The 12,324-nt window shown below is 38.7% G+C and overlaps 2 protein-coding genes and 1 pseudogene across 2 annotated transcripts; 2 read left to right on the top strand and 1 right to left on the bottom strand.

Moving 5' to 3' along the window:
* Positions 1–2,255: 2,255 nt before the first annotated feature.
* LOC138307010 (polycystin-2-like protein 1) lies at positions 2,256–3,792 on the bottom strand. The gene is made up of 4 exons (XM_069247635.1): positions 3,682–3,792; positions 3,120–3,346; positions 2,677–2,842; positions 2,256–2,365 (listed from the first exon to the last, which is right to left on the bottom strand). Exons 2-4 carry the CDS (start codon positions 3,267–3,269, stop codon positions 2,256–2,258), a joined length of 426 nt encoding a protein of 141 aa, XP_069103736.1. The 5' UTR covers positions 3,270–3,346; positions 3,682–3,792.
* A 987-nt stretch (positions 3,793–4,779) lies between these two features.
* LOC138307455 (uncharacterized) lies at positions 4,780–12,271 on the top strand (annotated as a pseudogene).
* Positions 5,004–6,495, top strand: LOC138307456 (uncharacterized). The gene has a single exon (XM_069248215.1). It carries the CDS (start codon positions 5,061–5,063, stop codon positions 5,673–5,675), a length of 615 nt encoding a protein of 204 aa, XP_069104316.1. The 5' UTR covers positions 5,004–5,060; the 3' UTR covers positions 5,676–6,495.
* Positions 12,272–12,324: the final 53 nt, after the last annotated feature.

Raw genomic sequence — 12,324 nt, 5'->3', positions numbered from 1 at the left:
CCCAAATAGACCCCAGTAGGTGGGTGTCTCCTCTGGGCTGGTGTAGTGATATCGGTACGGGGTGTCGACACCATCCCATAAATCAGATGTGTTCCACGGGATCCAACCTACAAAGATATAAATACAATATATAGAGAACATAATAATGGTTAGTCTTATCAGTGCAAAAGACATTTCAATACATTACGTTTTAGGCTTTTCAGTAAACTATTTTTAAAGTGAATATCTCCAAGAATCGAAGTGCATAGAGACTTTCTGTGATATAGGATTTGTGTATGACACATTAATAAAGTCTCTAAGGTCATAGGTTGATCAAAAAGGCAACAAATCTAAAAACGATCCTGTCCTGGAAGTTAAGTACTAAATTAACGTGTCTGTAAAATATAAATGATAAAAGAAATTGGAATCAGCGAGGACGCGTTGAGGTAGATTGACATGGATAACGCTGTATGGATATAAATGGACTGCCATGGGTAACATAATATGGGAATGAATGAACTGCCATGGGTAACGCTGTATGGATATGAATGAATCGCCATGGGTAACGCTGTATGGATATGAATGGAATAAAATGGGTAACGCTGTATGGATATGAATGGAATGAAATGGGTAACGCTGTATGGATATGAATGAACCGCCATGGGTAACGCTGTATGGATAGGAATGGACTGACATGGGTAAACATAATATGGGTATGAATGAACTGCTATGGGTAACGCTGTATGGATATGAATAACTGTCATGGGTAAAGCTGTATGTATATGAATGAACCGCCATGGGTATCGGTGTATGGATAGGAATGGATAGACATGGGTAACGCTATATGGATATGAATGAACCGCCATGGGTAACGCTGCATTGATATGAATGGACTGACATGGGTAAAGCTGAATGGATATAAATGGACTGACATGGGTAACATAATATGGGTATGAATGAACTGCCATGGGTAACGCTGTATGGATATGAATGAACCGCCATGGGTAACGCTGTATGGATATGAATGAACCGCCATGGGTAACGCTGTATGGATAGGAATGGACTGACATGGGTAAACACAATATGGGTATGAATGAACTGCTATGGGTAACGCTGTATGGATATGAATAACTGTCATGGGTAAAGCTGTATGTATATGAATGAACCGCCATGGGTAACGGTGTATGGATAGGAATGGACAGACATTGGTAACGCTATATGGATATGAATGAACCGCCATGGGTAACGCTGTATGGATATGAATGGACTGACATGGGTAAAGCTGAATGGATATAAATGGACTGACATGGGTAACATAATATGGGTATGAATGAACCGCCATGGGTAACGCTGTATGGATAGGAATGGACTGACATGGGTAAACATAATATGGGTATGAATGAACTGCTATGGGTAACGCTGCATGGATATGAATAACTGTCATGGGTAAAGCTGTATATATATGAATGAACCGCCATGGGTAACGGTGTATGGATAGGAATGGACAGACATGGGTAACGCTATATGGATATGAATGAACCGCCACGGGTAACGCTGTATGGATATGAATGGACTGACATGGGTAAAGCTGAATGTATATAAATGGACTGACATGGGTAACATAATATGGGTATGAATGAACTGCCATGAGTAACACTGATAACTACTGCCGCATAAACCGTACCCGTAAATACGAAGTGCTTTGTCCGTCAATACGATGACGTGAATCTGTTATATATCTGACGCCACTCCTTCCGATGAATGAAACTTTATTCACTCTCGTCAAACCATGACGAAAAATTCACCGGAATGACGTCATTTTTACGATATCGAGTCCCTTGTATTGCTGTGTCGTCTTTTTCTTGGCTCATGACCATGGCATGTATTGTAAAATTATTCTTTGATGGCTAATTATTGTTTGTTTTAGTATTTCCATATTGTTTAAGTGATATTACACTCCGAGCAGGATTACTGGAACAGTTTGTGAAGGCACTTATATATTTCCCACGGTATAAACAGGAGAACACTCTTATTCAATTTAGTGATTTTTTCTTGCGATTCAAAGAAGCGTCTCGCTCCGAATGAAATCAAGTAAATAATCGGCAGTTTGCATCCGTTTCGAATGTCATCTATATATATAAGGAAATGGTTGGTGGATAACCATGGTCATGTCGGCATTCCTAAGGCACCAGAATAAAGCTTGTATTGTAAGATACTAACCATGTATCTCTATCTCTATATACAGCCTTACGTTATAGCGGTGTCATTTAAAAATCTTACAAAATTCTACCTTCTTTGTAGACACCCTTATCTTCAGTGTCTGTCTCGTAGTCAGGTAAACAGTGTATGTCATAAGTCCTTAGCAACGCGGGAGCTGCACAGGTATCTAAAACATAGAATGAGTATTGGGAATTATATATAATGATTATTTTGACACTTCGGAAACACATCACTATAGATGTGCCACATAAACAATGTAACGAGTGTCCTATAGAGGCTACAAGGGAAAGGGTGCTCCAGAATTAAATCTGGCGCATTGTATTGTAACGCCAGATATTTAGGACTCCATGACTAAATGACGGGGGTTGCTGAGATTCTTCGAAATGTAGGTTTTCTGAGTTAAAAAAAACATATTAAATTTCATTGTTCATATTTACCTTACACAGTCTGACAGGTTAATATGCATGCAGCACCTACCTGAAACTCGAATTTGTCGTATTCGCAGCGGACCCATCTTTAGGTTATCCTCAATAAATCTCAGGTCATCAAACGATTTTCTTTCACCGTTATAAAACTCGGAGGGATACAGGCGATGCAGCAAAACAGTTTCAATATACATCCACACGTCCTCTATTGATTTTATCTGACAAAATGGATCATATTGTAGGAGTTATAAGTATGCTTTTAATTAACCTATTGGATACACGCAGAAACGTATTTTATCAAGTCATAGAGTTTAATATATGTTTAGATGTTTGCGCAATAGAAAGTTGGCTTGGCGAAGACTGGGTGCTAAGGTCCACTTTTATCCGGGAAGGTTAAATTATTATCGTCAACTTGTACCAGTATGAAACTGCAATGAAAACCCCATATAAAACAATGAGAAAGGTTATGTGATAAAACAGTATTTCTGTTATTACCTCTCCTGTTGCTGTTAGGGTATTCTTAATTTGTAAGTTCTGTCTGCTGACTTCGGAAACTTTTTGTTGAGATCCAATGACTAAAAGCACACATATGTAGGCTAACCCCATAGCAAAGTTCCTTAGTAATGTGTTGAGTTTTCGGTCCATACGTATGGTGTACCGACGACGCAATTGATCAGTCGATTCAGGCTTGTCGCACGGAGATACCAAATTTTGTCTTTTTCCTGTAAATAAATGAATTCGAAGGACAATAATATCCACGCCGTATCTACCACCATATAACTTTATCTATTGGTCATCCTAAAAACATTGATGTCACCAATATTGTACTTGGTCTATCAGAATCGTACATTTGTATATTCTCCGTCTTTACCCATCACGTCTTTGTCTGTGAATTTTAGTTTTAGCTACAGTAGCTTATCATTAACCATGAATCATAGCGGTCGCTTTGAACTAACGGTCTAGAAATATGTTTTGTAATGTACATTTAAATCAAAGCCTAATATTAAGAATAAAAGAATGTATAAAGAGCAAAGAATCCTTAGGACATAATCCATACCTTGGTTGTAAATATCCTTTATCTTTGGATATACAGAAATTGGAGGGAAATGAAAGTCATATTCACCAGTCCTCTCCGAACAGACACAAACTATCAGGACAGCTAGCACTAAGGCCTACAAAATTAATTATGTTATATTATACTCCTGTATATATACAGTATATATACACTTCTAATAATTAAAACATATATGTTTAAACGTATTTCCGGAAAATATTTTCGGGTAATGGTGTTTAACTGTTTTATCAGTTTTATTCTGAGCAGATTTGGCTTTTAAGATAAAGATTGACTAATATGTTTGATAATTAATTCATTCTGAATCAACTGGATTTGAAATAAATTATGTAAATTTTGTTTTGTATAGAAAAAAGCAGATTTTTACAGACAAACATCGTCTATGTTTTAAAGTAACATAAGTACTACTTAATATATAATAATTTATTGGCACCGTACAGAGTATTACCTAAAACATGCTACAATAAGCTTACACCACTATTACTGCCGTTGAACCCTATCTGTGAACGACAAAAGTACTATACTACTGTAGTGAGTGTACAATGTATTGAATGAAGCGACGCAACAAGATAGTCGCGCCCCACTTACCCTAAGTGTCGCTGATTGGCTGAACTTGAAGTAGGCGGAGCTAAAAATGATCGAATCTCATTTGCTGAAAATCAAACGTGAGCTAAACGTTGTGGCTAATTCATTTCATTTACCTAAAACATAAATCGTTTAATCAATTTTGTAGCTCTAGACTTTCGTTGACAAAAAAGTTATATTTCCTTTTAACAGTAATTAATTATATTTGTTATGATCATACAGATTCGTTTTATTCACAAAATGATATGTCACAAAACAAAATTATCGGCAATATCTATAAAAATATCAAAATTATCGGCAATATCTAAAACGTATAAAAATATCCAAATTTCATGACGAGCATAGCCCGGATTCATGTGAATTTTACCTAATTGTGTTTAAAGCATTATAGTTCTTTGTTTGTTTTTATATAATATGTCGAGATGGTAACATGCTGACATTTTATAAAAAAATCCATTTAAACAAGTAAATGTTCGATGCTTATCTAACTTTAATAAATAATTAAAATGCAATTTTAATACAATTTATACATGCTGAAGGTTTATTAATTACAATTTTTTATGTATAGTAAGATGTAGTTCCTACTCAACGTTATTCAATAGAAGGAGGGCGCAGGGTCACAGAGGTGAAAAGGTCATGCGCACTAATTCGATTTATGTAAGATAGCGCACTATCTACACTGGCCAGCCACTGTAACAGGTGTCAGTTTTGAGATGGACACAAGTCAAGGTCAGTAATTTGTACCGTGTACTTTGGAATTGAAGCTGTTTGTTTTTGTCATGGAATCTGTAGATGTTTTGATTCTCGGACATAGTTTTGTTAGACGATTACGAGATGATTTGACAGGTTCATGGACAAACTTAGGTTTCGACATTGACTCGGTCCGCGTCCATTGTATCGGAAAAGGGGGGAGTCGGGTTCGCGATCTCCCTTTCATGTCTAGTTCAATCTCAGAGATACAACCTAAGATTGTTTTACTGCAAATCGGTGGTAATGATCTGGACTCAACCGATCATGATTGTGTAGCGGAACGGTTGCCCAATGACTTAATATCTGTGGCACAGTGGCTTCGTGCGGGGTTCGGCGTGGGCCAAGTTGGCATTATGCAACTTTTTTATAGGACAAGGACAAGATCCGTACCAGTGGATATTTATAATAGGGCCGTGGATAGTGTCAATGATAGGGTGAAAATGATGTGTGAAGAAGCACAAGGATGTTTTTATTGGAGGCACAAAGGCCTTAAGACGGCTGCCCTTCTTTGTTTAAAACAAGATGGCGTCCATCTTTCTCCCGCTGGACTACGAAAGTTTAAATTCTCCTTACGCGGGGCGGTCCTTCAGGGCAAGCGATTGGTGGACGGAGATAATAGTAACCCTCGTGACCCTTCCATATAAGGTTGGTAGTACTATGCGTTGTCACACGCATGCGCGAGATTTGTTTACATCCGCCCAAGGTTTCACACGCTCTGATTTTGATAAACCTTCCTGTTTACGTTGTTATTATAAGTTACACGCTTTATCGTATACTATATATACGTCATAGTAGTCGATGACACAGCAATAGAAAGTACATACTTCAATTATTACCCGACAGATAAAGATTGTGTTACGATTCAGCATGCATTGTAATCGATTAGCGTAGCTCTGCGGTACTCGCGAAGTTAAGGCCTCGTTGCCTCGTCCAAATAACAATTAACAACCTATCTATTTATGAATTTAAATGCTCACCTATCAAAAATGGGCATGTTATTTTAATGTTCTTCAACATTTGTCTTCATCACATGTTGGTTATATATGAGGCCGTATTTTGGTCTGTGTAAAAGACATCTTGTGTCTAGCTAAATTAAAATAATAAATTTGTTGTTTATTTTGTGCAGGGCCTTGTGTCCAATTGATAATATAAAATGTTTGTGTTCTGCGTGACCTGGTGTCCAGTTGAACAACGATTTGTTTGTGTTGTGCAGGGCCTGGTGTCCGGTTGAACAACAATATGTGTGTGTTGTGCAGGGCCTTGTGTCCGGTTGAACAACAATATGTTTGTGTTGTGCAGGGCCTTGTGTCCGGTTGAACAACAATATGTTTGTGTTGTGCAGGGCCTTGTGTCCGGTTGAACAACAATATGTTTGTGTTGTGCAGGGCCTTGTGTCCGGTTGAACAACAATATGTTTGTGTTGTGCAGGGCCTTGTGTCCGGTTGAACAACAATATGTGTGTGTTGTGCAGGGCCTTGTGTCCGGTTGAACAACAATATGTTTGTGTTGTGCAGGGCCTTGTGTCCGGTTGAACAACAATATGTTTGTGTTGTGTTGGACCTTGTGTCCGGTTGAACAACAATATTTTTATGTTGAAATGGAGAGACATAGTTCGCTTGTCACCTTTTTCGTTTCAGATTCAATAGGCCCAATTCGGAGGTCTAGGCGGAGGGCTGCAGTGAACCACAGCCTAATTAATGCTAGGCATGCCACTTCAACAGAAGTGATTACCTCTGCTCCTGCTCCAACAGAAGGAACAGTGACTGCCTCGGCAGTAGTAGCTGCCCCAAATTTTCCGTCCACAAAGGACATTGCAGAGGAGCTTCTCAATCAAATGTTGGCTAAAGGCATTGCCATACCGCAGCAAAATCAGGCTATTCAACATGGAGTACCAGCAAATAACATGATGCCTGCTATATCTTCAGCTCAGCCTGCCCAACAATCTTCATCTCAGCCTGCACATATTTCTTCAACTCAGCCTGCTCAGGAAACTACATACACCACCAGTTCCCAGTCAACCATTCCTGCGGGTATGATCCCTTCGACTTCTGGAACACCTGCCTCTCAGACTTCCTTCAATATTCAGTCGCCCATCCAAAATGTTTTAACTAATATTACAGGTACCAGTTCTGTTCATTTACCAGTACCAAATTCATATAGCAGCATTTCCCGGCCCCTTGACTTACATGTTGACGCTAAAATGAGGGCAAAAATCATGAGTCATGAATTCATTGAGTTTGGCTCCCTGTTATCTACCTCATCTCATCCGGACCAGTTCCGTATACAGGTGAATGGGGATAATTTATCTCTGGTTCCTAATTCAAAACCATTTCAGATAAAATCCATTGAACAATGGCTCCAGGCATTCCATGTTTTTGTTTCGGTTTTCGTTCAGGCCCATCCATCTAAAACCATCAGTTTAATGAAGTATGCTGACACTATTCAGACATTAGCAAGGCGCTCGGGATTTGCTGCTGCCATGTTTTATGATTCAAATTTCAGAAAATGGTTACAAGTTAACCCAGTCATGCCATGGGATGAACTCAATAATGAGTTGTATATGCATGCATTAGGGATTGGCCTACGGGCTAATAACAAAGTCAACGCACAGCAGCCCTTTCAGGCTAGCAAGCCCAACAGATTTCCGAAGGGAAAATGTTGGGATTTCCTCAAAACCGGTGTCTGTACAAGGGGAGCACAGTGTAAGTTCATCCATTCATGCTCAAAGTGTGGTGGACAGCACAGCTCCCTGCAGTGCAAGAAACCTGACTCCTCAGTTGGAGGGTCAAAACCATCACCTCCCACTCATCAGCAAACCACTCACCCCAGAAATCAGTAGTAGGCAAATTACTCAGTTGCCTCATGTGCCTTTACCTACACCAGTACAATTCCCCATTTTAAACACATATTTACAAGGTTATGATCGGTTTAAAGTTAAATTTTTGGAAGAAGGGTTTAGTTTTGGTTTTAAATTACAATATCAGGGACCAAGACAATATCGTGAGTCATCTAATTTAAAATCAGCTAACAACAATTTGGCAGTGCTTCAACAAAAAATTTCACATGAAGTTAGCACGGGGAGGATTGCAGGTCCCTTCACCAGTCCACCATTTGACAACTTGCAAATTTCTCCCCTGGGCCTTGTCCCCAAAAAAGGTCCAAATGAATTTCGTTTAATCCATCATTTGTCTTTTCCAGAGGGCTCCTCGATTAATGACGGCATTGCACCGGAAAATGTTTCAGTTAAATATCAAACAATTACGGATGCTATAGGTCTAATAAAATATTTCGGGAAAGGTGCTCTTATGGCTAAAACAGATATTGAAAATGCCTTTCGTATTATACCCATTCATCCAGACGACCACGATTTGTTAGGCATGAAAATTGGGGAACAATTTTATTATGATAAAGTCCTGCCTATGGGTTGTTCCATCTCTTGCCGTTTATTCGAGGAATTTAGTACAGCTCTGCATTGGGTCCTGCAACATAAATTACAAGCAGCAGGTATAGCTCATATTCTGGATGATTTTCTATTTGTAGCACCAAAAAATTCAACAAAATGTCAAACAGATCTAGATAGTTTTCTCGACTTGTGTAAATGTACAGGCATTCCAATTAAACATAGTAAAACGGTTCTACCATCTACCACCATTACCTTTCTGGGGATTGAACTTGATAGCATTCAAATGCAGGCTAGGTTACCCGAGGATAAACTTACGAAAATTCATAACTGGTTGGTTAGTTTTAGACGAAAAGGAAAAGCAACATTGCGTGAGCTACAGTCGTTAATAGGTTTACTAAACTTTGCATGTGGTGTGATCGCTCCGGGTCGCCCCTTTTTACGTAGACTTATAGACTTGACAAGAGGCTTAACAAAACCACATCAACATGTTCGCCTCAATCGGGAAGCTAAGGCCGACATCTCAGCTTGGCTACACTTCCTTCAGTCTTATAATGGTGTCACATTTTTTCTTTCGGACATTTGGGAATCCTCGGAACGTTTACATTTCTATACAGATGCTAGTGGCCAAGGTTTCGGGGCAATTTTGGGAACTAAATGGTGTTTTGGGAAATGGCCTAAACAATTTCATTCTTTACACATAAACATCAAAGAACTTTTCCCTATCATTCTTGCAGTGCAACTTTGGGGAGATTCTCTTGCAAATAGGTGTGTACTTTTTCACTGTGACAATGCCGCAGTTGTAGCCATTTTGACATCTCATTCCAGTAAAGATACTGTCATTATGAAATTAGTTAGAAAACTAGTAGTCAAGTCTTTGCAGTTGAATTTCATGTTTAAGGCAGAACACATAATGGGAAAGAAAAACATCTTAGCTGATCATCTGTCTCGTTTACAGGTGGACAGATTTCGGCAGTTGGCTCCGAACATGGATACCGAGGCCACGCCCATACCAGACAGTCTCTTGACCATCTGACAGTGCATGTTCAAAGTCTTTTATGCAATGCTATTGCTCCCCAAACGCAAGCCCTTTATAGACGGGCCTTTCAGGTTTTACAGCAATTTGTCAATAGTACTACTTATGTTAACACACATGTTTGCCCACAACAGTAGATACATTAGTTTATTTCATTACTCATCTCTTTCACCAACAGATGGCGGCAGCTACTATATCTTCTTACACAGCTGCCATTGGCTACATTAATCGTTTAGCTGGTCATCAGGATCCAACTCAGTCTTTCATAGTTAGAAAAATGTTAACCAGTGTACAACGAGGTTCATATCGCCCTGATACAAGATTACCTATTACCCCTATCATACTGCAGAAGCTTGTTCAATCTCTGCCACACATGTCAGTTTCCCATTACCAGGCATGTATGTTGAAAGCCATGTATCTATTGGCCTTTCATGCCTTTTTGAGGGTGGGCGAAATTGCTCTGAATAAATCTAGCTCCCATGTTCTGCAGTTTCATGATGTCCAGATAATTATGACAGGCACAAAACCTACCAAACTTGAATTGACATTTCGGTCTTTTAAAGGGAATTACAACATTCGACCAGTAATTCTGGCCATTCAGGCTAAACAGCAGGAGCTTTCCACCTGCCCTGTCAATGCCCTTTATCAGTATGTCCAAATACGGGGGTCATCACCAGGCCCTTTATTTATCTTTCCAGGCAATATTCCTGTCTCATACCAACACTTTAGTTCATGCCTAAGAAACTCTCTTATATGGGCTGGTTTCCAACCTAACCAGTATACCAGTCACAGTTTTCGCATTGGGGCAGCTAGCACTGCTGCTGCGTCCGGTGTTCCAGATGAAGAAATACAACACATGGGTAGGTGGAAGTCTCTGGCCTTCAAACGCTACATTAGACTTCCCACTCTTTTTGATGTTACAACCCCTCATTAGACAGATTTCAACCTAATACTCGGTCTACACCTTTATCAGGTGTAACAGAACCTTTGTAATTATGCTCTCAAAGCTATTTCAGACAAGGTTTAAGTTCTGAAGAAGCGTGATTCCTTATTATTTACGGTTTGATTTTCTTGTTATATTACCTTGTTCGTGCATACATATGATGGTTAAAACTGGGCATAGGGTCGAGTTTACTGCCATCTGTGAGGTGTAACTGTTTTTTGATTAACATACCTATTAGAAACTGATATTAGGTCAGCTTATGTAAAAATTGAATGACCACAATGCTATTTTACTTCTTACTGCTGTTAAACTGTACATAATGATATGTGAACGTTAACCTGGGCATAGGGTCGAGGTTGATATAATGCCAGTATAGAATGTTTGTTGATGATTAATAGTTTTTGTAAGTTTGTATATGTACCTTGTATGTTTGCACATTTTTGCCATTATATTTGTTAACCACAAATATTTTACATTTTTTCATAAAGATGGTGTTTACCTGGGCATAGGGTCGAGGTTAAACTATCATTTTTGTCTTTTTCACTTAATTTTCTGAACAAACTACATTTGCACATTGATGAAATGTCATACCTTATCTTGTCAACCTGGGCATAGGGTCGAGGTTAATTTTGTATCACATTGTACAATTGTGTTTTGATTATGGATGGGCGACTGGGTGATGAACGTTACAGGACAACTGTTTGGAAACAATTTGGACTCAATGATTCACTCCTGGTGCAATTTACATGTGATTTGATTTTGGTTCTACCATCAGATACTTTTTAAGCGTGACCATGTGCCTTCATGGTGTGTTTGCTGACTCTAACTCTGTGCTTTTGTTGAAGTATACAGACTATACACTATACTTATAAGCCAAGTGGGCGGACACATTTTTATCCTTTTGTTTTCCCATGTTATAGGTACATATATATGATTTGGGGCACCTTCTTCCAGAAGGCTCTTATATATATATATTCGGACAGGACTTCGGGTGGGGTATGGTCTCTGATTATTTATAATCTGATACCATTGTGGCGTTTTTGTATCCCCACCTTGTACCAAAGTTTATATCATACCTTTGTTTATTGTTTGAAATATCAACTTGCGAAAGCAAGTCTATTTCAATTGTCGTTTAATCAATAAACGGCCAATTTCAATTCAATCAAACTTGTCTGGTTTTTTGTCCTTTGGTACAACTAGCTCGTCCTGTCCGAAGTCATGTATAATAAATAATTAAAATGCAATTTTAATACAATTTATACATGCTGAAGGTTTATTAATTACAATTTTTTATGTATAGTAAGATGTAGTTCCTACTCAACGTTATTCAATAGAAGGAGGGCGCAGGGTCACAGAGGTGAAAAGGTCATGCGCACTAATTCGATTTATGTAAGATAGCGCACTATCTACACTGGCCAGCCACTGTAACAGGTGTCAGTTTTGAGATGGACACAAGTCAAGGTCAGTAATTTGTACCGTGTACTTTGGAATTGAAGCTGCCCACCTCCTCCCCTACATCCTCCTTGTTTTAGAAAGAGTTGAATACATGTTTTTAATTATTGAGTGTAAGTTATATTAACACATTGCGTTGATATCAAGTCAGTATCTTGTTTGTGTGATGTTAAATGAAGACCTCTGGTTTTATTCATCTTATTATTTCTTCGTTTATGGTGTGGCGTTTTTGTATCCCCACCTTGTACCAAAGTTTATATCATACCTTTGTTTATTGTTTGAAATATCAACTTGCGAAAGCAAGTCTATTTCAATTGTCGTTTAATCAATAAACGGCCAATTTCAATTCAATCAAACTTGTCTGGTTTTTTGTCCTTTGGTACAACTAGCTCGTCCTGTCCGAAGTCATGTATAATTATTATTTTCAAAACCTAACGATATAAAATCCACCTAGATTTAAAT

Source organism: Argopecten irradians, chromosome 14 (genome assembly GCF_041381155.1).
Source record: "Argopecten irradians isolate NY chromosome 14, Ai_NY, whole genome shotgun sequence".
NCBI lineage: Eukaryota > Metazoa > Mollusca > Bivalvia > Pectinida > Pectinidae > Argopecten > Argopecten irradians.
This window is presented reverse-complemented; position numbering and strand designations above follow the sequence as displayed.

Excerpts from the sequence above, each read along its gene's own strand:
- LOC138307010 (XM_069247635.1), bottom strand. The coding sequence starts at position 3,269 with ATGGACCGAAAACTCAACACATTACTAAGGAACTTTGCTATGGGGTTA. Across the intron at positions 2,843-3,119 it reads CCCTAACAGCAACAGGAGAG|ATAAAATCAATAGAGGACGT; the intron begins GTAATAACAGAA and ends CCATTTTGTCAG. Across the intron at positions 2,366-2,676 it reads ACGACAAATTCGAGTTTCAG|ATACCTGTGCAGCTCCCGCG; the intron begins GTAGGTGCTGCA and ends TCTATGTTTTAG.
- LOC138307456 (XM_069248215.1), top strand. The coding sequence starts at position 5,061 with ATGGAATCTGTAGATGTTTTGATTCTCGGACATAGTTTTGTTAGACGA.